Source organism: Pteropus alecto, unplaced genomic scaffold (assembly GCF_000325575.1).
Source record: "Pteropus alecto unplaced genomic scaffold, ASM32557v1 scaffold88, whole genome shotgun sequence".
Classification (NCBI taxonomy): Eukaryota; Metazoa; Chordata; class Mammalia; order Chiroptera; family Pteropodidae; genus Pteropus; species Pteropus alecto.
This window is the reverse complement of record NW_006494611.1, coordinates 16,792,200-16,816,450: the sequence shown is the minus strand read 5'-3', so window position 1 is coordinate 16,816,450 and position 24,251 is coordinate 16,792,200. Positions and strand designations below refer to the sequence as shown.

Genomic DNA, 24,251 nt, shown 5'->3' with positions numbered 1-24,251 from the left:
CCTCATCTGAAATTCATGTGCTTTTTTATGCTAGGTGCATACCTCTGGACTGGACATGCCAGAAGCTACCAGTATATAACTGCATTCATTCATTCATTCATTCAACAAATATTTATTTCTTGAGCTTCTATTATATCCCTTGAATAATAGATCCTAGGGACACAGAGGCGAAAAATTAAAATCAGAACAAGGTCTCTATTTTCATGGAGATTGCATTTAAATGGGGGAAACAGACAAACAATAGATAAATGAGTAAATAATCAACATAATTCAGGAAGTGATAAGATCTGTAAGGAAAATAAAATAGTGTAATGGCCTAAGAGAGTGACCTAGAATGGAGGGGGTTATTTTAGGTAGATGTGCCGCAGGCAACCTCTTAAATAAGGAATATTTGAGCTGTAAAGAGCTAGCATTCAAAGATTTAAGACCAGAGCATTCCAAGTAGAGTAAAAACAACAGGTGTAAAAGTTTGAACTTGTATGTTTGTGATGAGAAGAAGGTCAGTATGTCTAAATCAGTGAATGAGGAGAGCAGTAGGAGAGAAGGTTGAATAGGTAGACAAGGTCAGCTCCTTTAGGGACTTGTCAGACATGGCAGGCTGGATTAATATCTAAGCAGTTGGGAGATTTTAAGCCATGAGACAGACATAATCTGGTTTACATTTTCAAAAATTTACTAGTACTGTATGGGGACCAAGAGTGGAAGCAGAGAGACCAGATTTTTGCTTCAGTTCAAAGGGAAGGTAATTGTGGTTTATACTAGGAAAATAGCAATGGAAATGGAGAAAAGTGGATGGATTTGAGATGTGTCTGGGTGGTTGATTAACAGGACTTCCTATTGGATTTTGATGAAGTGTTGAGAGATTATTTCTCAGTTACTTAGCCTATGGAACTAAGCGATACCTTGCAAGGTTGGGAAGACTGAGTGTGAGACAGACTCAAGGGACCCAGATTTCTGTATTGGATATGTTTTTTGAGATGCCAGTTGAACTTATAATTGAAGACTTAAAAATTAGATCAGTCTGAAATTCAAGGGAGAGATCAGAGATAGAGGATATACTTCTGAAGGTCATCAGCATCTACAACAAAGTTTTTAATTGAGTTGTGGGAAAAAGTATTTTAATTCACTATTCTTAATAATGATAATTATATCTTTGAAAACCAATATTCTTGCACTTCCTTCAGATCATTTTTAACATATTTTTACCCAGCTTCACTGGGCAACCATGGTTAAGAGTTTGGTGCTGGAGATAAAGATTTGAATATTAACAGTGAATAGCTTCACTTCTGCTTTATATTCCATCTTTCTTGCAATTATCCCCCTCTCCCACAAGCAGCATTTTCTCCCTTAATACTGGATCATTCTCATTGGCATATCATTAAGTCATTAAAAATATCATGATTAAATTTTTTCAACAAGTCCCCCAGCCTCACTCCAGCTGTAGCTCTACTGCTCTACTCCCTTCATAGTCAGATTCCTTTCAAGGGTGGCCTGTTTTCCCTATATCTACTTTGTTACCTCCCATTATCCCCTCAACCCACTCCAATAATGTTTTCACCCCTCGCATTCTATTTAAACACTCATCAAGGTCCCCCACAACTTTACTCCTGCCAAAACAGTGATCTCTTCTCTGTCCTCATTTTCTCAACCTCTAAGAATCGTTTTACACATTGAATATTCATCTCTCTTTCTTAAACATTTTCTTCCTTAACCTTTCATGGTACCAAGTTTCTTGGTTTTCCTGCTGCCTCACTGATTCTTCTTTCTTGGCCTCCTTTCCTGGTCCTTCTACTCTGCTTGACCTAGAATGAACTACAGCTTAGTTTTTGACCTTCTCTGTCTATGCTCACTCCTTAGGTAATTTCATTCTAGATCTTGAGGTTTTAAAGTTCATCTGCATGCCGATGACTCCCAATTTTATGTCCTTTGTTCTAACTTCACTCCTTCTCATCTCTGGATTTACTTCATTAGTATCCAGCTACATACTTGACATCTTAATTTGACTAAGAGACACCTCAGAATTAACTTCCCAAATAGTTCTCTTGATTTATTCACTGAGTTCCTGAAGTAAAAACCATAGGAATCATCCTTGATTCCTTCTTGCTCCCGTGGCCCTCCCCACACCTAGTCTGTCGGAAAGACCTGTCAGCTCTGCCTCTAAAATATAACCATCCATCCAGTCCTCACTAATCCTCTACTATAACCTGAGTGTAAGCTTGCATCATCTCTGCTTGAATTCCTTCAACAGCAGCTTTCATGTCTCTTCACGTCACTTTCAGGGAGATTTGCTCTGGCCATGCTATGTAAATTTTAACTACTTCTCAGGCACCCTCCCGGCCACCCATTTCCCTCTCTTGCTTTATTTTACTCCTTAGCACTTACTATCATCTCTCATAGTCTATATTTTTAATTATTTTCAGTCTTTTTATGGCTCACTCCACCTCCGTTAGAATATAAGCTACATGAAGTTAGGATTTTTTTTTCTGTTTTGTTCGTTGCTATAGCCCCGATACTGAGAACAGTGTCCTGCATGCAGTAGGTTCTCAGTAAAATAAGTAGCTTTCCTACCAGTTTCCTAACTTTCTCTCTTGACCCTGTGTTGTCCATTCTCCACAGAGCAGCCAGGGGGATTTTTTTTTTTTAATCTAGATGAACTATTTTTCATTTCCCTACTTAAAAATTTTTCTCTAGTGGTTTCCCATTGCAATTAAAGTAAAATTTATATCCCTTTTATGGCCTACCAAGCCCTGCATCATCTGTCCCTTCCTACTCCTCCTCCTCATCTCCTGCTACTCTCCTTTTTGTTTATGCTTCAGCCACACTTCCTTCTGTTCCCTGAACACTCCAAATTTGTTCCCACGCCAGGGCCTTTGCACTTGCTCTTGGTTTGGGAACTTTTGTCCAAACCAGGGTTTCTCATCTCAACATTATTGACATTTTGGGTTGGATCATTTGGTTGTTGGGGCTGACCCGTGTGCATTATAAGATATTTAGCAGTATCCCTAGCATTGATCTCATAGATGCCAGTAGCCATTCTTCCCGTGGTGACAATCAAAGTTGTCTCCACATATGACCAAATGTCCCCAGGGGTGAGGGGCAAAGTCATCCTAGTTGAGAAGCCCTGGCTTAGACCATTCTGCCCTCAAATCATTTATGACTGTCTCCTTTTCATTGCTGACATCTTAATTCAGTTGCACCTTTCTACAAGGGCTATTTCTTGGCAATCATAACTAAGTACTTTAACCACCACCACCACTTAAACCCATTACTCTGACTTTTTTTCCTTCTTAACACTTGTTACTGTCTGGAATTATGTCGTTCATTGATTTGTATAAAAGTTTATTTTCTGTCAACACCTTTTGTTCCTTTCTCTCCCAGAATGGAATTACTATGAAGAGAGGGCCTTTCTCTATCTTGTTCACTACTTTGCCACTATAACTAGAATATTGTCTGACATATGATGTGAGTTGATCAATAGATGTTCATTGATAGAAATATTATTGTAGTTCCCATCAACATTTATACAAATATGTGTTTACATTGTATGTACAAGGGGAGGGGTTCTTGTGTGCAGCAGAAAAGGAAATACACACATGCACACTATACTGCAGGGGTCCCCAACACCCAGGCTGTGGAGCAGTACTGGTCCGTGGCCTGTTAGTAATCGGGCCGCACAGAGGGTGAGCTGCGGGCCTGCGAGTGGAGCTTCATCTGTATTTGCAGCCGCTCCCCAGTGCTAGCCTCACTGCCTCAGCTCCACCTCAGATCATCAGGCATTAGATTCTCATAGGAGCACCGGTCCCTGGTGCCAAAAAGGGTTGGGGACCTCTGCTATACTGTATACTGTTCATCCCATAATTAGAGCATTTCCCTCTTTGAGAGAAAGCCTAAGTAAATTTTTTGTACTTTTCTTATGACTTTTACTTATAGCCAATAGTAGATTTAGAAAGTCTTTCCTGACTGCCTAACCACCACCATCAGCCAAACAAACGAATAAAACTAGCATATTAGGATTTTGTCAGTTGTATAGAGTAGAAACCCAATTCAGACTGGCTTAAGCAAGAAGAAGGTGGGGTTATTCACTTAAGTAAATAGAAGTCCGTGGGTAGACAAGGTGATCCGGGCAAAACTGGATCCAGGTATTTAGTCAGTATCATGAGTTATTGTCTTTTTTTTGCTGTGTAAGCTCTACTTTCCTCTGTGTTAGATTTTTTCTCAGGCAGGCTCTCACCAGGAGTTTGGAAAGATAGCTTATATTCCTAGCTTATATTCCATTTTAAACTTTTTCAAAGGAAGAGAGATAGTTTCAGCAAAGTCCTGTTTCAGCAAAAATATATTTTAACTGGACATTCTCCAAATAAATCAATGGAACCAGGAAATAGCTGGAAAATCTTCCCGCAGACTAGAGTGAAGGGTGGACACCCATCCATCTCAAATCACATAGACTGAGAGTAGAGGGAAAGGTCGTTCCACAAAGGAAAACCAGAAGAAGGATCCTCACCAAGTAAAAACAACAGTTGTGCCGAACACTGGACTATGTACCCTTCCTGGGTCACTTCCATGGAACCTGATTGGACTCCTGAGTTATAACTGACTCTTACAATATACGCTCTGTATAAGCAGGGCTGTGTCCCCAGGGTTACGTCCCCAGGGTTATTCAGAAGATCTTGCACATGAAAGGCTCTTGTAATAAATAAATACTTTATCTCCCTTCCTTCCCCTTTTGCCTTCCCAGTATCAGGGACAGTGTTTCCAATGGGTCCTGCAGAGATTACACTGTGCCTCACACAGAGAGCTCAAGTATTTCTTGAGGTGAAGTGAATATTAAGGGCAATAATAAATTGATAACAGGTGTCAGCCTTTGCTGTTGCCCACAATCCCAGAGGTCAGAAGCATATGACACTTACATCAAAACCTACTAAGCTTCCTTTTGGTTTTTCCCCGTCTTTCTCTAAATCTCTGTTACTGTCTTTTTATCTCAGACTTAACGCTTCTCCCCGTTTCTTGGTATACCTCTTCCTGTCGTTTCGTGCCTTTTCTCTCTGTAGGCTTTCCTTTTTTCTGCCTTCCTTCCTTCCCTCCCCCCTTCCTTTCTTTCTTCCTTTCCCTGGGGGCTGGGACGATGTATTCATGTGCCTTCTCTGTCTTCTTCAGTGTACTTTTTTTATTTCTCACCTTCTCTTTCTCTCTCCCTTCACTATTTATAATACAAAAATGAAATGTTATATTAATTATTGACTATATATATTTATACTTAATTTTCAAGGCTAGTAAATAAAACACTTAAATTCCCCTCTCTAAAAATAAGTGGTCCTTATGGGTTAGTGACTGCCAAAAGGAAATAGATACCCTATAACATAGTAAATACTGTCATCTCCGGAATTGGTTTTGCAATAACTAATATTTCTAGGATATAACCGTACACAAGGAAACTAGTATAAAGTAACAGGCGCCTATGATTTACTGTAAGATCAAATGAAAGATAAAAATTGGTTGTTAAGCAAAGAAGAGTATTTAAGGTTTTAAAATTGTTTTCTTTATTTCTTCAAAAATTAAAAAAGATTTTATCTTTGACAGTGAGATTCCTAAGGACTCCTTGAAGGCTGTTCTGTTGGAATTAGAATGCCACTTTACATGGAATTTACTTAAGGAAGACATTGATCTCTTTGATGTGGAAGATACAATTGGGCAACAGCTTGAATTTCTTACTACGAAATCCAGACTCACTCTTTATAATTTATTGGCCTTTGTGAAACACCTAAAAGGCCAAAATAAAGATGCCCTGGATTGCTTGGAACAAGCAGAAGAAATAATCCAGCGTGAACACTCAGACAAAGAAGAAGTACGAAGTCTGGTCACTTGGGGCAACTACGCCTGGGTGTATTATCATATGGACCACCTTAAAGAAGCTCAGAAGTATATAGATAAGGTAGGGAATGTCTGCAAGAAATTGTCCAGTCCTTTTAACTACAAGTTGGAATGTCCTGAGATTGACTGTGAGAAAGGATGGGCACTCTTGAAATTTGGGGGAAAGTATTACCAAAAGGCTAAAGCGGCTTTTGAGAAGGCTCTGGAAGTGGAACCTGACAATCCAGAATTTAACATCGGCTATGCCATTACTGTGTATCGGCTGGATGATTCTGACAGAGAAGGGTCTATAAAGAGCTTTTCTCTGGGCCCTCTGAGGAAGGCTGTTACCCTGAACCCAGATAACACCTACATTAAGGTTTTTCTGGCACTGAAGCTTCAAGATGTACATGCAGAAGCTGAAGGAGAAAAGTACATTGAAGAAATCCTGGACCAAATATCATCCCAACCTTATGTCCTTCGTTATGCAGCTAAATTCTATAGGAGAAAAAATTCCTGGGACAAAGCCCTTGAACTTTTGAAAAAGGCCTTAGAGGTGACACCGACCTCTTCTTTCCTGCATCACCAAATGGGACTTTGTTATAGGGCACAAATGATCCAAATCAAGAAGGCCACACGCAACAGACCTAAAGGAAAAGATAAGCTGAAAGTTGATGGGCTGATTACATCTGCTATATTTCATTTCAAGGCAGCTGTAGAACGAGACTCTATGTTCGCATTTGCCTACACGGACCTGGCCAACATGTATGCTGAGGGAGGCCAGTATAGCAATGCTGAAGACATTTTCCAGAAAGCCCTTCGTCTGGAGAACATAACTGATGATCACAAACATCAGATCCACTACCACTATGGCCGCTTTCAGGAATTTCACCGTAAATCAGAAAATACTGCCATCCACCATTACTTAGAAGCCTTAAAGGTCAAAGACAGGTCTTCCCTGCGTAGCAAACTGACAAGTGCTCTGAAGAAATTGGCTACCAAGAGACTTGGTCACAATGCTTTAGATGTGCAGAGTTTAAGTGCCCTAGGGTTTGTTTATAAGCTGGAGGGCGAAAAGAGGCAAGCTGCTGAATACTATGAGAGGGCCCAAAAGATAGATCCAGAAAATGCAGAATTCCTTACTGCTCTTTGTGAGCTTCGACTTTCCATTTAACTACATACTCCAGAAAATCAGTTCTAAAGCTCTTCTCTCTATTTTGAGTTCTTATATTTTAGTTTATGTTTTAATCCATTGTTTGTTACAGAGCCAATTTTTATTGAATGGTTATTGTGTACTAGGCATCCTGTTAAATACTTTATATACATTATAATGTATCATTTACTGTTTTCTATTTTTTTAATTGAAATACTATAATCCATTAAGAAACAGCAACATTCCAACTGTTGTGACTTTTAAAAATGGCATGGCCATTATGACTTTATACCCTTTATCTCTGCTATTTATAATAATTTTCTGATTAAGTTTTGTCAGATTTCTCATACTCACGCAGTGAATATAATCCTACATAAGCCTTTGACACCTGGGTCAGGAACACTCAGGAGTTGAAAAATTAGTTAAGCTCTTAAATATGTAGTTTGCAAAAGATGGAGCCTTCCAGTTATAGATGTTCTGACTTTGATGAGGATATTTAACTATCAACTGATAGTCACCTGAAGAATCTTTTATTGGAAGAAAACAGTTCATAATAATAAAAAGTTTGTCATTTCTGATGACTTCAATAAAAGAAAAAACTAGAACATGAGAAAAAAGATTTCTTTAGGGACCCATGAGAAATTAGAAGTATTACCTCCCAAAATGTTCATTAAGTAGCTAGAAATAGTTATGAGAAAAAAATGAATGGAAAACCATTAGTCTCAAGTTTCTCTGGTTCTTTTAACTAGAAGAATAAACCTAAACTGAACCTAGATGGAATTTTTTCCAATTAGAATTGCAGTATTTTTAGGTTAAAATCATTGAGATAGAAAGCAGACCAGTTGAGAAATTGGGGGGAAAACGGTAAACAGATGAGTAAAGTAGATGTCTCTAACCTGCATTTAGATTACCAAGATTTCAGTGATTTAGTTTTGGGTCTGGAATGGGTAAAGTTCTCATACCCTCCAATTTCTGACCTTCGGTTAAATGTTTTAGTATTCCAGGTTACTTCTGTGAAGCTTTTTATTTTGTCTGAAGTTTTCAGATTGACATATTTTCCTATAGATCTTCTAGGAAAAGTTAGGCCCTGCTTTCAGTTTAAATATCTACCTTGAAGGGTCACTGCTTAAGGGCTCTTTTCCCAGGAGACTCTTTAAATTGAGACGTTGCTAAAAGTGGCTTCTCTAATGTTTCTTTGGTTGTAGACTACACAATTATATTTGCCACCACAGTATTAGTGGGGAAGTGTGTCATGTGATTTGATTTTCTATACCTCCAGTGTAGCGCTTAAAACTAATGTGTATGTGTGTGTGTTTTACATTTTGTTGCTATTTTTATTTTTTAAATTTCTATTACAGTTTTGATTATTATAAAAGTAGTGAATTCTCATTGTAAAATTTCAAATAATGCAGAAGTATATGAACTTAAAAGTAAGAGCACTCCCCTCACCCTACCCCAATTCTACACCCCCAAGGTAAACTGTTAACGATTTGATATGTATCCCTCCAGATATTTTTTCTATACATATTCAAACATACATATATACTGCAATGTATCTCATGAATTAAATTTTTTAAAATGTTAAGTTCCTGCTGTTTTTGTTTACTTTGCTCATTTTATTTGTTTATTCAAGAAGAAAGAATAGACTCAGATATTTTAGGAATTCAGGACTGGATGTTCTGACCTGTTAGTAGAAGCATTTGTCATATTTTGCAGCAAGTCATTTTCCCTCATTGGAAATAATGTAATCAAGGTCATGTTCCCAAGTAGGCACTTGACATGCAGTAAAATACAGTTATGGTATCAAAACAAAGATATAACTGTAAGCTTCTATATTTAAATGTTAGACTTTAAAGTCTATCAGATGACTTTAAAATTCACTAAATATTAAAACATTGAAATATATAAGAAGCAACGTTAAAGCATAAAGTCAGCATCTGAAAAGTGCAACTATAAAATATTGAACTAAAATTAATGTTTATGATAACTTTAAATTTTGTCAGTAATTATATTTGCCTTTCTAAAATGTATAACTGTTTAGAAATAATTTCATAGAGTCTTCGGTTTAAAAAAGACCTCAGAGTTCACCTTTATCAGTTAACCATCAAATCTTCAAGTTTTGATGGCTCGAATTATCTTCCTAAATGATTATTTCATCTTCAGATAGTCCTTGTTCTTAGTTTATTCTTTCCATTTAGCTGAAGACTTATAGCCTGAAGTTTATACATTTTGGTTTGTCTTTAGGGATCTCAAAGATCTGATCTTTTTTAGACACCGAAAATATGGCCAGGGAAGTGGTTGTAATTGCCCTTTAGGGTAATTTGATCCTTCAAGGAAATGAAAAGTGCCTCTTTCCCAAATCTCCAAGGTGCTCTTGGAAACTATTTGGTTCAGTGAAGCTATGCTTCCAGCCTTTCAACAAGTGAATCAGCTGCCAGGAAAACTGGCTTGAGGGTAATGGAGCTCTTAAACATATTCTGCTTTCTCTGAGTGCAGAACTAGTCTTAGCAGTTGATCATGTGCTAGCTGCCAGTTTCAAGGACAATATAAGCAGTCATTCCTTTCTAGATTGAGTCCATGCAAATTATTTCAGTTCAAGAAAAACTGCATCAACTCACAGAACTTTAGAACCAGGGGGCCCCTGAGAAAATGCCTGCTCCAACCAACTCTACCGATATGGAAGTTGGGACCCAGATTGGTGATGTGACTTAAGATTTCACAGCACTGACATCTGTCATTGCATTGGCACCGAGGCCATGCTTTCCAGGGATACTAGCTCAGGCCGTGACCTGGGAGAGACAGAAGTCCTCTGACAGGTGGCTTAGGCTCAAGGATTTCCCACCAGCCTTGCCAAATTTTCCTTAAAACTACACTAAAATCTTAGATGCTTCCACCCAACTTTTCTTCCTTCTCTCTCTCCTGCAGATATGCATCACAGTCCAATGGCTCCCCTAGCCTCTCCCTGCTCCCATCCATTTTCTTTCATAGGTGTTCCCCTAATAAATTTTTTCTAGTAAATCCTATCTTGATGTCTGCTTTTGGAAGTCAAATCTACTCACCTGGTGAAAGAAATGTAATTAGATGGCTTTAATTGACTATAGGTAAGTCATCTTTACATATTATAAATGCCCATTTATTGTTTTTCAACTTTTCGATCAGTAATTATGGTTAAAGAACAACATAAATCTTCCCAACCTTAATATTTGAGTTGGAAAAGAGAATGGGGAAGGAGGTTAAGGGCAGGGTAGAAACCAAAAAAAAAAACCCTTATCTTACAAAAAGGGAAGTCAAGAGATAGTTAAAACTTGAAATAAAAGTTAAGTGTGTTATTGTCAATAAAACTAATAAAGTAAAAATTGAGCCATAACAACAACAAAAAAATTGGAATAGGAGTTCTTTAAATTCAATAATTTAACAATTCACTTAACATAGCAGGAAATCAATACATAAAGTCTACATTAAATAGATGAAGGTATAGCATTATAAGCACACCATAGGCACCCACTGACGGTGGGGATAGCCTGCTCCCCCAAACCTGACCTTTCTTCCTCTCCCCCCAGAACAAAGCCAGTTTATACTTAATGGCCACAACCTGTCAGCACTTAACTTTCTGTTGTAACTTTTCCTCTCTCCTACTTCTTTCCCAGGACCACAGCCTCTCCTTCCACTCCCATTCTCAGCCAAGTTTCCCTTGATCATTGAGATGTGATTTCTTCTCCTCCCTGTGATCCAGTCACTCATATGCACCTCACCTCACACAAAACTCCCACCTTCTCTGGCAGTTTCAGAGATAAATTTGTTCATTAAGCATTTTGTTGTACTTCTCTTTAAGTGATTTTTAAAAAACAGCCTCTAATTACTAGAAATATTCACAGAAATGCCATGTATATATTCCCATGTCCGCTCTGAACTTAGGGGTCCTCTGTAAGTGATGAACAAGTATTCTCGATATCTCCTTTCATGATAGCATGTGGCAGAGTAAGCAACAAAATAGTGAAGGTGGGATATGTAAACTTTGGAAAAGCTGTACCTCATGGGAGCACACAGGTGCCTCATAGATAAACTCTGAAGGACAAGCATGGGTTGATGTTACTTGGATTGAACATCGAAGACACTGAACACACTGGCCTTCCCTATTCTTCAGAAAAATCCATTTTTGTCTAAGTTTCCATTCCTGCATCAGAGGGTAAAATGGAGTGAGGGGAAAGAAGGAAAGAGATGAACACCCAAGAGTTCAGAAGTGATCTTATAAACCAGTTCCCTTTATATATGGCCCTAACTCACCACCAGAATGAAGCAAAATCCTAAGACAATAGCTACTTAAGCTACATCTATAGACTCTAGTGACACCTAAGTAATTGTTGCTAACTCTTACATAGTACATGTAATATGTACCAGGTGCTGTACTAAGTGCGTTACATATATTGAACTTATAAAATCCTCACAAATAAAATCCTTACATATTGAACTTATAAAATCCTTACATATTGAACTTATAAAATCCTCACTTATAAAATCCTTACATATATTGAACTTATAAAATCCTTACCTATAGTGATAGGTAAGCATTTTTATTGTTTCCTTTTGCATATGAGTAAACTGGAATTTAGATTAAGACATATAGCTAATAAGAAGTGAGAAAAGGATTTAAACTCAGAAGTCTGATGCTAAAATTTAGCACTTGACCACTATAAATTACTTTCTAAATAGTCTTAAAATTTGAAATGAAGGATGTGGAAAGATACGACCAATATTTACAGACACTGTAGGGGAATGCTACAAAGGATCATACTGAGCTCAGACATCCTACAATCAATCATAGGCCACCTACCACTGTTTTATATAGAGTCTCAATACTCCCTGGAAAGAATTTGAAAGGGAACTAGTTGTCCACATCCGCTGTCCCTTGATATTGAGATTAAAGCTGCTCTGAAATACCTGGAGAGAATGGCCTAAGAACTCAAGGGACTCAGTCTAAGCGAGGGCTTGTCTCAAGACTTGGATGTTGGAAATCAGAGATTTGAAAGATATTCCTCGAACCTACTTTGGAAGACTGAAGAACTGGTAATCAATTAGAAGTCAGGACACTCAGTTCTTTGTTTTTGAAGGAAGGATCTATCTCCCACACACACACCAACTAGAATGAGAACCTTCACCTACCGTGGACACAAGAAGGTGAGGAAGGAGAGTGATGTAACACATGTAACAACTAGAGGTAGGCTGCCCTCTAAAATCGCCTGGGTTTACCTTGAGCCTCCAAGTCAGGTACTTTGGAAAGTGCCTCTGAGCCCCTGGTTCCATTAAATATGAATTTAGTCTAAGAGTATTTCAGCCCTCTTCACAAGATTGCCCTTTTTCATACCACATTAACTCCAGTAACCTTATGCTTCAATCTCACCAAACCAAACAACAAACAAAACAACCCCCAAAATAAAAATCACTTACAGTTAATTTGTGTATAAAAACTTTTTATTGAGGAAGATTTCAAGAAAGAAAAATGTACAACTTAAAGCTTAATATTAGATAATTGGAGGGGGGATGCATAAAAGGAGGAAGGGAGAGGAAATAGGAAGAAGGAAAGGAAGAAAAGAGAGAGATGAGAAAGAAAGACCCTCAAACATTTCTTGATATTCCTGCCTCTGGCCATGATTCTAGCTCTTACTTCTTTTCCTATCTGTACCCATCTCCTCCTGAAATAAGAACAAATACCTCTATTTTCCTTAAACAGAAATTCAGTTCTCTTTCTTATCCTTATACTCAGCCCCAGACCCACCTATGCATAATCGAATTCTTCAAGTTTCTTCGATCAACCAAAGATTCTTTCATTTTAACATGATATATTCTCCTTTTGAAAGGAATTGTCATAAATAGCATCCTCTCACAGTTTCACAGGAATTACACATTTTAAAGTAAATTCAATCACTAAATATGTCATAATTTGTATACAGTATAAATAAGCATGATGTTTTATGCTTCTAAATTAACACAAATACATGATGTTTTATGGTTCCAGATACACTCCCCTATATCATTTGTTCTCAGCAATTCTCAAAATTTGATTTCTGATGTGTTTGAAATTCTGCGTGCTATGCTTTAATTTAATCCTTTATCAACTCAAATCAATTAACACATTACTAAGGGGGCATGAATGGGGTCCAGGATAGCAATCTGGATTCCCAAGGATGACAGAGGGCTCAAAAAATTTTTTTACATTAAATTTTACCAATGGTTATCCATAGCCAAGTCAACCAAAATCATCATATTAATTTGATACTCCACATAAAGAAAAGAATAACCTGGGCAATCAAAATGCTGAAAAACACCACACAGCATCTTTATCTCTGTATTTGTATTTGCGAGAGGAAGAGGATAAATGTGGGATGGGTAAAGAGCAGGATCAGGTCAAGAAGAGTAGGAAACAATAACAAATTTTAAATCGTTCTTAAGGCTGGCCTCGTCCAGTTGAACATAACTGGAGGCAGCACCAACTTTTGGGAAGTAGTCTCACTAATTCCAGCAGATGGCAGTACTGCATAACATGTCAAAAAAAAAAAAAAAGGAAGAAGGAAAAAAAAACTTTCCTGAAGCTCTGGACCCTCTGAGAAAACTTGCTTAACATCACTAATCATCAGGCAAATGCAAATCAAAACCACCATGAAATACCACCTCATACCAGTCAGAATGGCTATTATCGAAAAGTAAACAAATAACATGTTGGCAAGGATATGAAGAAAAGGGAACCCCTGTGAACTGTTGGTAGGACTGCAAATTGGTGCAGCCCTTATGGAAAACAGTATGGAGATTCCTCAAAAAACCAAAAGCAGATATACCATACAACCCAGCAATTTCACTTCTAGGTATTTATCCAAAGAAAATGAAAACATTAATTTGAAAGATATATGCACCTGTATGTTCACTGCAGCATTATTTACAATAGCCAATATATGGAAGTAACCTAGGTGTCCTTTTGATAGATGAATAGATAAAGATGATGTGGTACATACATACAATGGAATATTAAACAGCAATGAAAAAGAGTGAAATCTTGACATTTGCGACAACATAAGTGGATCTAGAGGTATTATGCTAAGTGAAATAAGTCAAGCAGGGAAAGACAAACACTGTATGTTTTCATTTATATGTGGATTCTAAAAAAATAAACAAACAAAACCAAAACAGACTCATAGAAACAGAGACCAAAGGGATGGTTTCCAGAAGGGTGGGGGTGAGGGGATGGATGAAAAAGGGAAGAGGAATATAGTCAGTAATATTGTAAGTTATAATATTATTACATAGTGATAGATGATTACTAGAATTAGTGCAGTGATCACATTGTAAGGTATAAAAATGTCACATCTCTATATTGTACACCTGAAACGTAACCAATATAAGCTTGTATATCAACTATACTTAAATAAAAATGGAATTAAAAAAAGCACACCAGAAAAAAAGGGGGGAAAAGAAAACTTACAAATGTTTTTTAGAGTTGAGAGGTAAGTATTGAAGTATAACCCATGTCTTAACAATTCCTGTTTTCAATTTAGAGAAGCCAAGTAAACCCCCAAATCCCAGCAATCTCAAAAGTCCCAGACACACTTGTGGGTTTCCTCACCAGAACATTTATCAATGTCAACTTGTGTTTGGTTCTGCATTGACCTTAGGTATCTGCTGGAACCTCACGCAGCCACACAAAGTGGCTGCCCCATATCCATTTCCCTTACTCCCAGCTTCTCTTGAAAAGAACAAAGGCTGCCTCCAACCCATTCAATCCCATAGCTGAGTTCCTTGGAACCTCCTCAGATTTCTCCAGTCCATAATGAATTCTTCCTCTCCTAACCCCTAGAGTATGCAATTGTTCTTTGCCTCACCATTTAATAACTGCTTGGTATTTTTCTCACCTAAATTAGTTTCAGTTTACCAATTATGCAATAAGCTTGAGATCACAAAGGGGGTGCTATGTATATTTTGAATTCTGTTCCATGTATATATCATGGTGGCAGATTCCGAGGAAGCGCTTAGTAAGTAGTACTTACTAAATGGTTGAGTATCTATCTCTTCTCACCCACTTTTAAAAATGCTTGCCAGCATGCTGTCTGAATTTCAGTAATGCCCTATGAGTTAGAGGCCAGTCATAGGACTAGGCAAAAGACTCTGGTTAGGGACTTCTGTTCCAAGCCAAACCCTAGCATAAGGTTTTCATGTGAAGTAAAAACAGCTTGTGTGATGCCTATAACTGATACTCAATCTTTTCAAGCATGAGGTACATGTGCTCCATCTTTTCCCAACTTGCAGGGCTCCCTTGTGTGAGCAGTGCCCCACACCCAGGACTTGCACTAAATTTGAGCACAACAGAGCTATTTAATTAAGCCTGTCTGGGTTGAACACAATTTTACATTTTTACATTCAGGCCTCAGTCAGGTCGCAGCTTTGGTAACAGGTATGAAAATCTGTTGTTTGGTGGAGTTAAAAAAAAAAAAAAGACTCAAACTTTGAAGTATGAGAAAAGGAACTTAGATATCTACCTTGAATTTACTCTATTTCATTTCAACAAACTATCTTCATCCTCACTAGGCAGTGGTGCAGGTATTTCAGAAATAAGTCGACTCCTGACTCAGAAACCTGATTTTGGTAATGTGGAAGATGGAACCCCATTTTGTGACAAAGCATGCTCCTGAATCTTCCCAAAGAAAATTCTGCATCAATAGTCAGCAAATTAAATCACTTTGGCTGAAAGTAGTGGTCTTGATAGAATCAGACTCTTGGGAAAACTCGTGGAAATTTCTAACCTAGAATCTTCCCATCTATGCTAATTAAAAGATTTGAGCATAACCCAAATGATTTTATCTTTCCAAGGGAGAGCCTGTTTCCAAATGGCTTCTTGAACCCACAAAAGAAACAATCCAAGTGGGTATACTGGGAAGGAGGCAGGCTCCAGCATCAGACAGCTTCCTACTTTTATAGGATTTCGCTAGAGGCACCAGAGCGCAGTGGCTACTGAGTCACAAGTAGTGAGGCCGAGTACCTCAGATTCCACATCTATAGAATGGTGATAACATAGGATGTTATAGGGATTAAAAAAAACAATGCATAGGAAGTGCTTAGCACAGTAGCTAACATACTGGAAGTACTCAATAAATGGTTTTCATTTTTGTAAATTATTTGACTGCTTACCACATTCTTATAAGCCAGCTACATCTTTGCATGATCTAGACAGGTCCACTCACCATCCAATCCAAGCCCCTTGTGCAGGGGAAAAATGTTTTTCCAAACACAACTAAAAAATCATTTTATTAAGCTTTCGAAATAGGAAAATATTAGCATAAATATCTGATCTATTAATGAAATCACAATCTGAAAAAGAGGCCCACTGGTACAGTGCATCTACAGAAGTTAGTTTCCTTTGCTTTCTACTCAATTTCAGAGTAGAGCTTGCAGTGATATAAAGAAATATTTAAGATCTAGAATCGTCACACCACAATTTTATACTTGATTTTACAAAACACTTCATTCCTATGAATTCCTCCATTTTGAAATAAACGATATAGGCACATGAGCCTTAATAGTGAAATTTTGTGTTGATGACAATGATAGCCTCTAAGATCTGCATTTTCCTTACTAGTTTTCTAAAAATGCTGTTCCAAAAAGGAAAATAAAATATGAATTTATGCATGTATAAAGTCAAAATATCCCAAATATTTTATACAAATTTTAAAAATATCTGATCTCTATGCTCATTTTCATGAATATTTATAATACTTTAGAGAAATTATATTTCAGAACCGGATAAATAAAATTTTACTATGATCATCACTAGGAAAAAATATGTATAATATTTATACCTTTAGACTTTAAATCTTTAGACTTGAAGATTCAAGAAATGACAATTAGTGTAAAGTGCTATCCCAAACATATGTAACTTCATTTTTAACTTTGACTTTTTACAGATATTTTCCAAATATTGTTTTAAAATTACAATTGACAAAGTAAATGGGTTCAAAGCTAAATCCTCAAACTAAGTAAAAAGATAACAAGTAACATTCAAATTTCTCTTTGAAAAACAATATTCTCCCATCAAATCAAGTCAGTATTTCATTCTGAAAGTAATGTATTAATATGCAATTTTATGAAATAATCCAGTTATAGGCAAAGACTCTTGCTGAAAATGTGCTTCCTCATTGCTGTGGGTTTTTTTTTTTTTTTTCTCTCTATAGGGCACTTGTGAGACCTCTCCAGGGACAGTGGATTAAATGGCCTTCAGAGTCAAAATATTTCCTTGAGGTTCAGATTTAAATGTGTTAAATAGTTAAAATCCCCTTTCAATTGTATAACTAGCCCCTATTTACAGGTGCAACATAACTTGGCATTTAGGACTATAATTCTATGGATTTAAAATAATTGGAGACAGATTGAGAGATCTGACCATTCTCCTCTCTTCCCATGCCTCCCTCTTCAATCTGAAGACTCAGAAATTATCACAAGCCTTTGGAAACTAGAGAACTTGGGAATTGATGAACTATTCTAATCCAATGAATTAAGGTGTGTGAAAGAGCCCTATGTATGGTAAAATATCACACCACTAGCCTTCTTAACCTTCTTCTCCTTCTCCCTGACAAAAGCTGCAATTTATGAGAGTGCCATGATGCTGAGGTTATTAACCCCTGAAACCTCATTCAGCTGAAAAGGTTCACCAAGTTTCTAATGATTAGCCGTTAAAAAAAAAAAAGATGAACAGCAGTGGACAATAGAGCAAGAACTAACACAAGGAGAAAGGAATCATCTTTAAAACATCTCTAGAATATTTTTCAGGAAAAAACCCAAGTCTTGTTTTTAATAATGATGAACCTAAATGTCTGATCTGAAAAGAAAACTCTCACCAGAGATCTGCTGATTCAAGGATTCCTGGCCAGTTGGAATACTGCCAACATTTTCCCATTCCTAACAGGAACGTGCCTACAATTTGAGAGCTTTTTTTCTAAGGAAAAAAATGGGAAGTGTTGGCATTAACATTTTGGGTAGAAATCGCCCTTGCAACTTGGTGTATATTGCTAAATTTCATGTAGGTATTGTATGTGATAGTAACAGAGGTGAGAGCCTGTGTCGGTCTTAGGAAAAAACTTTCAGTTTCCAGTACAAAATTTCAAATATAAGGTGCACCAGCTACCCTTTCATATCATTTCCAACCATGGCATTCCATGATTCTTTGGATTCTCAAAGTGGTGCCTACCCATCACCAAAGGCAAGGAGTAAGAGGGTGGCAGGGTGGGGAGGGCGGGGAAGACAATCTCTTCCTGTATTAATTATTGCCTTTTGAAGAATTCTTCAACTCTGATGAGAAACTCCTTAATAAACAAATTTTGGTATCTTCACCTTCCAGGACCACACCCAAGCTGACTCCCTTCTGCAAACAGCATAAGGTAAGTAAACCTACAAGTCGATGTTTCCCTTTACCTTAGAACTGAAGAGGGAAGGGGGAGGGGCAGAGAAGTTGAGACAAAGCTGCCGCCCCATGTCATCTGCTTTGGTCATGCCTTCAAATTATCCCTAATTACAGCTAATTACATCAGCTGTGTCCTAACGTTCTCCATGGACTGATGTTCACCAGATCTCTGGTGAGAGTTTTCTTTTCAGATGAGACATTTAGGTTCATCATTATTAAAAACAAGACTTGGGTTTTTTCCTGAGTTCAATTGTGAGTACAAATCCCAAATGAGGAAACGGGGCCAGTCCAGCTTGCTTTGTTATTTGCTCTTTCCCCCTAAAACGAATATGTTAACAATAATAATAATTTCCTTGGAAGGCAATTCCTCTGCCAAAATAAAATGCTTTAGAAACATGTATAATCAAGTGGTCCCACCTCTCTCAACCCTGCAGATTCCCAGGCTCAAGGTCACTGGTCATGTGGAGTTGTAACCAGGCTCTGCAATAATAGCCGCAGATTCCCCGTCTTTCTGATCCAATTCACTTGCTACAGAGTAAGCCACCGATCCATTGGCCCATAGCTGCAGCTTGGGATCCGATTCTTTGGCAAGGAACCGCAGCTGGGTTTTTTTCATCTTCTTTACAAGTCTAGCAAAGCCAAGCAACAGAGAACTAAATATCATTGAAAGTCCACAGAGAAGAAATGCTGCAGTGTAGCTGCCAGTCGTGTCTACCAGCCATCCTGTAACAAGCAATAGCAAAATTATATTGTTGAGTTGAAAATTCAATTACTTACCCCATGTCAAATCTAATAATTTGTAAGGATAATAACAATAGACTGCTAGCACCACCATTATAATTGTGATACAAAAAGCAGATCTAAAAATATGGTGCAGCAACTGAAAAAGGCATTCTATTTTCTTAGGGAAACTTCTAAAATGGACTGCTGTTACTACGTAAAGTGCCTGAAAGTTTTTTTTTGTCACATTCTTAGCAATCACAAAATGAATACTTATTATTATTAATCCCATGAAATAGGGTAGAAAAGATAAATATAGCATCATTCAAATTGTTGGCATTAGGCTCAATTACCTAGGTTGTTAAGAGAAAATAATCATACAACATGCTAGTAGTATTCCCAGCACCCATATATTATCTATCTTCAGTAACATAATATGCTTCTGGATAAAGCAAAATCCAAATTTGCAACTGGATCCAGTCATTGTACCCCATTCAGTTTGAAAACCAGACCTCTGGGCCATTTTAAAAGTTACAAATGCAAATTTCAGAAGACCTAATTCTGTTATCATGGCTTTTGTTTTCTTTTATTTCTTGTTACAACCGATTAATCTCAATATCTATTCTAGCTCTAAATTTTGAGGAGAAGCAGGGTGTACGATAATGCAAAATATGGGCAACAATCATCAGAGAATCAATGGGGTAAAATTAGACCTTGGCAGGCAATTATTTTGTGATTGAAAAGTTAAATTCCTCCAGACTTTACTTATATGCTGAGAAAATCCACCAGAGAAGTATATGGTGTCTCTTCTCACCCACTTCAAATCCATTATTCAAAAATGCCATGTAGAGATTGTTATAAGACCCAGAAAGTTTCCAGGCACATCTTGTGATTTACTTGTGCATTTCTGCAGCACCAAACAGAAGAGACTGAGAGTTGTCATTTTAAAGGTAATTAAATAAGAGAAGTATTACAGTAAGTACTCACACCCTAATCCCCTAATACCTGGTAATGAGTATAAGGTCTGATTAGAATTATACTCCTAAAGATTAGTAAACACAAAAATTGGCTATGAAGGGAGGATGTGGGAACATTTTCGGGGCAGTTTTCAAAACAGGAGCACTAAATGTATAGTCCTATATCATGGAGTTTAAGCCGACCAGGGATTTTCATGTGCAGCCGTCAAGCAGTCAGTCTCCCCTCGTTTGCTGCTTTAGCAGTTGCTGGGCTTTGGAAATAACCCTAAACTATTCATTCACAACAGCAGCCAAAGCAGAAATCTTGCTTTCTTCAAAAAATTCCCTTCTTTTCCTTCTAGGCAAATGTTTGGCTCATTTCTCTTTTGCTTGTGTTCAGAGACGGTCATTCTCTCGGTTTTAATTTAGGCAGGTAATAATCTGGACCAGTCATTCTCAATCTAGTGAGACTGAGCATCATGAGAAAGATGGTTGAGAATGTAGATTCCTGGAACTCACTCCCTAAGATTTGATTCAGATCACAGAGAGAGGGTCAAAGGAACCTGCATGTTTTAACAAGGGCCCCAGGGGATTCTGATGCAGGTGGTCCCACTACCTCCATCTGAGAAAACACTGGTCTAGACCATATGCTCTAGGAAGAGGAACAGGTTCTGACCTGTTTGCTGCTATATCAATGGTGCTAAGCACAATGCTGGTGTACACAAGCAATAAATATTTGTTGAATCACTTGTTTAGTCATGCTTTAACTTTCTATAGCATTTTACATTAACGTTTGCAAAACATTCTATATGCTTTATCTGATGACTCCTAAATCTGTATGTCAAATCTAGTCTCCCTCTAAAGCTCAGATTTCATCCTTAAACAGCTCTCTCTATTAGTCATTTTACTGGGTATTTCAGATATCTCTATATGTCTAAACATTAAATTCATTATTTTTCTGGCAAAGCCATTTTCTTCAACTTCCTTATTTATTTTAATCATGCCATCATTTTCCAAGTCATTTTGGACTTATTTCTCTTCTTTACCCCCATATGCTAAATTCAGTTGATTTTTTTTTTCTCATAAAACTTCCTCCTTGCTCTCAGAGCTCATTTTCATTCCTTCTGCAGCAGCCCTAGTCCAGTTTGCTTCTGAACTGCTGCTTCCCTGAATAACCAGATCAATTGCTACATTACAGTTTCTAAAATATACTCTTTACCACATTACCCCTTTGCACAAAAACAATAATACTATCTATAGTCTCTGAAGAATATAGAGCCCCAGCTCCTTTGGCTGGCACTCGACACCTCCACTTATCATTTTAGCCTTACCACCCACTGCCTCCTATTAGAATCCTATACTCTCGCTAGACTTCTCTCAGGATGTGCCTGAGTTATTTATAAGTCTGAACAACTACTCCGTTCCACTGCCCCCATCATTAGTGTGGAATAGAACCAAGACCCTAATTCGGGACATTTTTTTTTTTTTCCAGATAGGCTAAGGTCCCTACGTGGTTAGGAGAAGATTGCAAAACAAAGATGTAGGTGAGATCATGATGTTTTGGTGGCTCTTGCATCCCTTTCTCTTTCACTCTTCCCCAACTTACTTCCAATCCTTATTTTTTGTGTGTAAGTTCACTGTTTTCACTTCAGTACAACAAGGAGGAAAGGTGGTCGGGGGTTCTCTCGGGAAACTTACCTGCAATCGGTGGGCTCACCAAGTATGGCACTGCATGAAGGAAGTACACCACACCGAGTGCTGAGGACAAAGAGGTCGTCCCCACTATTTCTGCGGTCACTACCGGCATCAAAGTCACATAGGCACCATCGAAGTAGCCAAAGGTACAAGAGAAAGGCACGAGCAGAGAGAGACTTTGAAGCATCGGAAGGCAGAGATAGCAGAGCCCATCCAGTCCCACGGCAAAGAGGTAGCAAACATACTGGTAGTTCTTCAGACACCTGTGGATTCGAAGAAGAAGAATGAGTGCAGCATGTACAGGTTCTGTCAAAGAGCTTTGGAACCATAGCCACACAGCAGTAAGCATTGCGGTTATTTATAAAGATGGCGTCCCCATTGTGTGTTATTTACGTTGTCTTCCTATCTTTCTTTTGGTACATGTGACCCAAGAATTTATCTCCTTGGGAAGAATGGTGTGGTAGAAAATAATATATGCTCTAAAATTAGAAAGAAATCTGAATGCAGATCTATCACCTACTTACTGCCGAAGTCTAGCCTTAATTTCTTTAGCTATAAAATGGGAAGGTTATCTATCTCATTGGGTACTCTAAGGGTAGCTGTGAAATAACATGTGGAGCTGCAAGAGACTAATATTTTCCAGCAGTCTACCGTATTAGATGACATGCTCTCAGCTATGGTATCCATTGGTATCTGGCACAATATACAAGCTTAATAAATCAAGTGCTCACACAAAAAGAAAGCCATAATATAAAGAAATTAAAATGATTTGCCAGAGACTAGGAAGGTCTTATACTAGAACTAAGTCTTATTTCAAGACCTCCCCAGTGAAACTTCCATTAACTTTTTCTCTCTGTAGCTCCAAACCCATCTATGATACCCATTATTTCAAAGACTCTCTATAATATCAGTACAGGCAGTTTATGCTTGACAAATGTTTTTCCACCCATGGTCTATGAGGTTTATAGGAAAATACTGCACTGGCCCGTTTTACAGATGATGAGTCTTGAGGACCCAAGAGTTAGATGATTTTCTCTCAGTCCCCAGGATAATAAGGGGCAGAGACAGTGTAAGAACTTATGTGTTGTATATCTCAGACAAGATATCCTTCTATCAGATCTACACCAGGCTGCTTCTTGTTGAATTATTTGATTGTAAAGACAGAACCCCTTGTTTTTCCCCCTCTTCCTTAACCATTAAAAATGTGGAATTAATCCTAAATATTATATATATAACTGCAGAATAGCAGTTGAACCCTGACTAACTACCAAAGACATAATGTATGAGGAGCCACATCATGACCACTCTCTAAGGTCATAGCTCAAGTGTGAAGAATCCACCATTTAGGAGAATTTGAGTAGCTTGCTGTCTTCAGTCCAAGCAGATAAGCAATAGATGAAGAAACTACTCAGAAGATTTCTTATAACTTTGGTTTCTAAGCCTAAAATTGTAATATAAGTATTTGCTATCTGCACTATCAAAGAGAAACATGTGGCCACAGATGACGTGTTATTACTGTACCTGATCCTCCTTCCTAGACTGTTCCTCTTCTACTGCCAGCCAGTCTCTGGAATGGGTCAAAAGAAATGAAAACCACGACACCCAGCCATAAGTTGTCTTACCTGAGGACTGACTTGATGTAGGATGAAATTAAATCTGTCACCAGAATTTACAGTTGCCCTAGTGTTCTGTGGTTTAGAACACCCACCATCCCAAACCATCTAGAATAGGGGTTGGCCAACCATGACTAAATCCAGCCTACCACTTGTTTTTGCGCTATCTGTGAACTAGGAATGGTCTTTCCAGTTTTGAATAGATTGGGAGAGGGTGGTGGGAGGGGCGAGGGGGACGGAGGAATATCAAAAGAACAGTATTTTGTGACATGATAAAATTATATGAAAAATTCAAATTTAGTGTCCATAAATAAAGTCTTATTGGAACATAGCCACTCCCATTTGTTCACACATTGTCTATGGCTGCTTTTGTGCTACAACAGCAGAGCTGGACAGCTGTGATCACATGATCCACAAAGCCAAAAATGTTTACTATCGGTCCCTTTATAGAAAAAGTTTGCCAACCTCTGACTAGAAGAACCAACAAAGGAGTTGCCTTCAGATATTGAAAATCTGTTAACATTATTCAGACCTAGGTATTCTACAGGGAAAGGGGATAAGGGAAACTCAAAACTTATAAAGTCCCTGGTAAAGAACCAATTGTGGTTTCACGAATTTTACCTTCTGTCAGTTAGCCATCCAAATGTGATATTGCCAATAATGTCGATCACCCCAAGTATGGACATAAGAAAAGCAGCTTGCTGGTGACTCACTCCAACACTCAAAGCATAAGGCACCAAGTACACAAAGAGAGGGCTGCAGCCATAAGCCATAAATAGAACAGAGATGGCTAACACAACAAAGTCAGACATCAGTAAAAAACTGTATTC

General features: G+C 37.9%; 2 protein-coding genes across 2 annotated transcripts in view; one reads left to right on the top strand and one right to left on the bottom strand.

The window, feature by feature from the left end:
- IFIT5 (interferon induced protein with tetratricopeptide repeats 5) overlaps positions 1 to 8,585 on the top strand; it is a 10,427-nt gene extending 1,842 nt beyond the window's left edge. The window contains exon 2 of the mRNA XM_006925963.3: positions 5,578 to 8,585. Within this exon, the coding sequence (XP_006926025.1) occupies positions 5,578 to 7,021 (1,444 nt within the window). The 3' untranslated portion in view covers positions 7,022 to 8,585. The remainder of the gene's footprint in view (positions 1 to 5,577) is intronic.
- Positions 8,586 to 18,894: 10,309 nt separating this feature from the next.
- Positions 18,895 to 24,251, bottom strand: part of SLC16A12 (solute carrier family 16 member 12) — a 13,354-nt gene continuing 7,997 nt past the window's right edge. The window contains 3 exon segments of the mRNA XM_006926026.1: positions 18,895 to 19,160; positions 21,812 to 22,071; positions 24,043 to 24,251. The exon segment at positions 24,043 to 24,251 is cut by the window's right edge and continues 13 nt beyond it. Coding sequence (XP_006926088.1) covers positions 18,895 to 19,160; positions 21,812 to 22,071; positions 24,043 to 24,251 — 735 coding nt within the window.